The sequence below is a fragment of the Sinocyclocheilus anshuiensis genome, unplaced genomic scaffold (assembly GCF_001515605.1).
Source record: "Sinocyclocheilus anshuiensis isolate Anshui unplaced genomic scaffold, SAMN03320099.WGS_v1.1 scaffold78, whole genome shotgun sequence".
NCBI classification, from domain to species: Eukaryota; Metazoa; Chordata; class Actinopteri; order Cypriniformes; family Cyprinidae; genus Sinocyclocheilus; species Sinocyclocheilus anshuiensis.
In genome coordinates, this window is record NW_015544250.1 from 3,002,555 (window position 1) to 3,007,181 (window position 4,627).

A 4,627-nucleotide genomic window follows, 5' to 3' on the forward strand; every position below is an offset into this window, starting at 1 on the left:
AATTAACACCACTGGTACTGCTCGCATAACTGAAAAAAAAAATTCACAAATTAAACAAATTAAGTGAATTACAAGAAATTTCAGCAAATGTAACATAAAAAAACAACAATAAATAACAAATCACTATTATCGTTGTTGATGATAATTATAATAATAATAATAACTAATATACACACAACTGTTCAAAAGTTCAAAAGGGTTGGTGAGATTTTGTAAGTCTCTTAAGCTCACCAAGGCTGCATTTATTTGGTTAAAAATATAGTAAAAACAGTAATATTGTGAAATATTATTTTAATTTAAAATAACTTTTAATATATTTTTTAAATGTAATTTATTCCTGTGATGCAAAGCTGAATTTTCAGCATCATTTCTCCAGTCTTCAGTGTCACACGATCCTTTAGAAATCATTCTAATGTGCTGATTTGCTGCTCAAGAAACATTTCTTATTATTATCAATGTTGAAAACAGTTGTGCTGCTTCACAATTTTGTGGAAACTTTTTTTCAGGATTCTTTGATGAATAGAAAGTTCAAAAGCAGCATTTATTTGAAATTTAAATTTTTTGGAACAATTATAATTGAACTGTCACTTTTGATAAATTTTTTGCAACCTTGCTGAATGAAAGCATTAATTTCTTTCATAAACTTAGTGACTTCAAACGTTAAAAATAAATTAGATAAATAATCACACACACACACACACACACACACACACACACACACAACCTTAATATTTACTTATATGAAAGGGTACAAGGATCAACAGTGAATTTATTATGCTGTATGCACAGTATGATGTTTGGTTATGTGTCATAATGGCACAAGGCAGCTACATATGCTTCAGAAGGAAGGACAGAGGCCGGGCCACAGGGTGCGGTTTCCATTTCAGACACTTACTTGATGGTTGAGTTTAACGTTATACTATATTTATGTCCAAAAACATATATGTGAGATTTTTCATTGCTATGTAATGATATATTTATCTCTATTTTTATTGCATACAGTATCGATATCTTCATTTCTAGGCACTCAAAGGTGCCGTTTGTACATCTCTGGTGTTAAAATACTTTTTCCTAATCCAATTTAAATATGCAGAGACAACTATAAGCAAGCCACTAGTTCCTTTCCCCCACAGACTGACTATAAACACTGCGGCTCTGTGCTGCTTTTACAACATGGCTTTGTTGGTTTCAGAAGCCCAACATGTCAATTTCTGGCTCAACTAATGGTGTGAGTTTGAGGCAGACCAAAAGATTTGGTAGTCAAAAATGTTCCCATCAAGCTCATCCAATGCAGAGACGTCTGTGAAGAAGCACATAAGCTAGAAACCATTGTGTTCTATTTTAAACATCTTTTGTGTGTGTGTGTGTGTGTGTGTGTGAACAAACATCCGATAATCATCTCAAAAACATTGGATTGACGTACATTCTCTCTCTTAAACATCATAAAAACATCTACAGGGAATGTTTAAGCTACTAAAAATGACTAGAAGTAATAAAAATACTAAAAAAAATTAATGTCTATATTTTCATTTGGAAGGTGTAATGAAAAAAAATATATATATAAAAACATTTTTTATGTTAAACTTTCAGCAAAGATAACTATGGCATGACACATACCGCTATTGTAATATAAAATTATTCATACATTTAAATTACACAATTTTGGTTGTCCCACCCATCCCTATTTACTAGGTATAATCATCTAAAATTATTGTAATCATCTAAAAAATACATATTGGAATTTTGAGGCTTGCGAAACATACTTCATTTAGCTTTAGCTTACCCTCTTCTGTGAGAGACAGTGACTCCTGTCAGCAAGATGTGTTCATCGTCCTGAGACGGAAACAACTTCTTGTCTCCTTTTTCTCGCTTTGATTTTACCTTCTTTAACTTTGAATCCTACAAAAGGTCAAAAACAGAGTCACAAACCATACAGACATCGCTTGTTTATTCATACAACAGGGCTCTGCGCACAGTTAAACGACTGTTTGTGTGTTATGTGTCAGAAAGACTCAGAAAGGCTTTGGTTTCTCAGTGAGACGGAAACAGAGATGGTAAGAGATGATTGCAGGTTTAAGCCTGGCACAAAGACAACTAATCACAAAGACACACTTCATCTTGAATCCAGGAGCAGAAAGCTGTATCTGACAGACAGAGGACATCGCACAGTAAAAACAGGAAAGGCCTATGTTGATTACAACGGGTTGCAGGGACGGACATCTGAGCAGAAGTGTGTGTGTGTGTGTTTTGGGTCATTTGGCAATTTGACACATTCCTTCAGACTCCCTCCTGCCTGCGTCCATTATGACCCTCAGGATTTGAAATACTGACCCGGCTTTGCAGCTTATTATATAGGAAAGAACCTTTGACACAATTTCTCGCTCACTTTCACAAGTTGTTTGTTTTTTTCTGACTTGCCTTGTACAGAATGTTCTTCCCTCGACTGAAAAAAGGGTCATATTTCACTCCAAAATCAAAAAAATAAATCAAAATCAAAATATAAGAGAATATATACTGGATAAGACAAAAAAATATTTTTAATGACAATAAAGCACATTTCACTTCCTCAGTTCTCACAAACTTAATGTGATGGACCAAAACACATTCTCATTACTGTAATGAATGAATGAATAAATAACTGAATATATATATAATTTTTTTTTATTTGTAAGCACATCATGGTAGTATTGTTGCACTGGATGATTTGAATTACAGTAATGAGAAAAAAAATCTGCATTATGGTAATGAGAATTTCTGGGGATTATCTGTTAAGCACCTAAAAAACAAGTCAAATATGTTTACATTGTAAATCATAAAATTATAACTTCCTTAAATGTTTCCACATTCCCTGTCAGATTTCAGAATGGCATTCAGTAAATGTTTTGTATTTTTTGTTGTTTATGCTAATTTAACAAAAAAGTAAAAGTTGCTAAAAAAAAGTCCAGATAGCATGATTTTCATTACATTATCAATGAGAATTACTTTATATGCAAATACTCTTAATCGGTTCCAAAATCGGCTTCCTAATGTAATATATAATTTTTTTTTAAATTTGTTTTATTTTTTTGATTTTAGGGTGAAACATAACCCGGACATTTCTCTGTGAGATTCACCCAAATGCATCTTTTCTAAATATGTAAACATCTACAAGTTACATCACATTCATTTCTGTATCCTCCAGATATTCAGTAGCTGTTGCTGCATGTCTGGAGGAATTAAAATGTACACTAAAAAAGGTAGCAGCACGAGGTTAATTTTATTCGCCACTCCCGGTCTTGTTTCATACCAAAGACCTTTGTGTTCTGTCACTCCGCTGTGCTAAAACATGCCATCTGATTATGCACAAACACATAAACACTTGTTATGTTGGGACCAGCTGTTATTATGAGTTCCAGCACATTTATTTAGCATTTATGAGCATTAGGAGTCTTGGGAAACATTACTCATTCCATCAGATAAACAGACCTTACTATTGGACTCGTCTTTGACCTCAAATAAAGCACAACACTCGTTTGGCTGTCGTCTATCGCTCCATCTGTCTTGTCCTCCCTCTCTCTCCACTTGGTTAGGTATAGCACTCTGTGGAAATAAACAACTGTCGATTTCACTTGAGACTGAGCTCCTGCCATCGCTGGAGGAAACAGCAGAACTCTCTGGAAGTCTAACTGTGAAATTCTCTTTCTGTTAGCCTCTATAAAGGAGTCATATCAAGGCAAACTGATTTCTCATGATCCTTTGAGATTAAAAGAGTTCATTGTGCTGTGAAAATGTACTGTAACTTTCAGAACACAAAACATCCAAGTCCAAAAAGCACACACTAACTGCTGCCATTTTTGCTCCTGGGCACTCAGTTCTGGAAGCAATTCCTCCTCTATTCACAAATGGCAACAAAAGAAAAAATGTATGAAGTAAAAACCTTCACTGGCAAAACACCACCATGTCGTTGAACTCATTAAAGGGGTCATATGATGCGATTTCAAGTTTTCCTTTCTTTTTGGAGTGTTACAAGCTGTTCGTGAATAGATAAGATCCCTAAAGTTGCAAAGACTAAAGTCTCAAACCCAAAGAGATATTCTTTAAAAAAAGTTAAAGAGTCGTCCACGCCCTCCTAAAACGCCTCGTTCAAACATGCCCCCACATGTCTACGTCACTGTGTGGGACGATTTGCATAACACCGCCCAAATGTTCACGCAAAGAAAGAAGGCGTAACTTTTATTCTCGCTGTAGTATTGTTGCCGCCGCCGCCGCCGCCATGTTGTGGAGTCGCTGTGTGTTTCATTTTGAAAGCGAAACTACTTTGTTTGGCCTTTCAAAAGAGGACACAACTACAAATCAGCGGTCAAGTTGTATTTACAACACTGTTCCAGAACAGTTCAACCCAAATACTCGAGTGTGTGCAACGCATTTTACGGAGGACTGTTTCCTGGGAGAGTAGCCTACAATGCGTTTGTGGCGCAAAGGCTGTTTCTATATAGTGGGGCAATTCCAACTTTGCAAGGACAGTCTGGCGATTCTGACTTACAGACTGTAAGTATGTTTTCATATTTAAAGAATTTGCCACTGATGATTCAAACGCGAGTTTTGAGCAGTGTAGAGTAGCGCTTGTTGTTTGTCGTTTCTCCGATCA

General features: G+C 35.4%; 1 protein-coding gene across 1 annotated transcript in view; it reads right to left on the reverse strand.

Moving 5' to 3' along the window:
• The window catches only part of LOC107697952 (testis development-related protein-like), an 18,365-nt gene that overhangs the window by 6,188 nt on the left and 7,550 nt on the right, over positions 1–4,627 (reverse strand). The window contains exon 3 of the mRNA XM_016498842.1: positions 1,784–1,899. Within this exon, the coding sequence (XP_016354328.1) occupies positions 1,784–1,899 (116 nt within the window). The remainder of the gene's footprint in view (positions 1–1,783; positions 1,900–4,627) is intronic.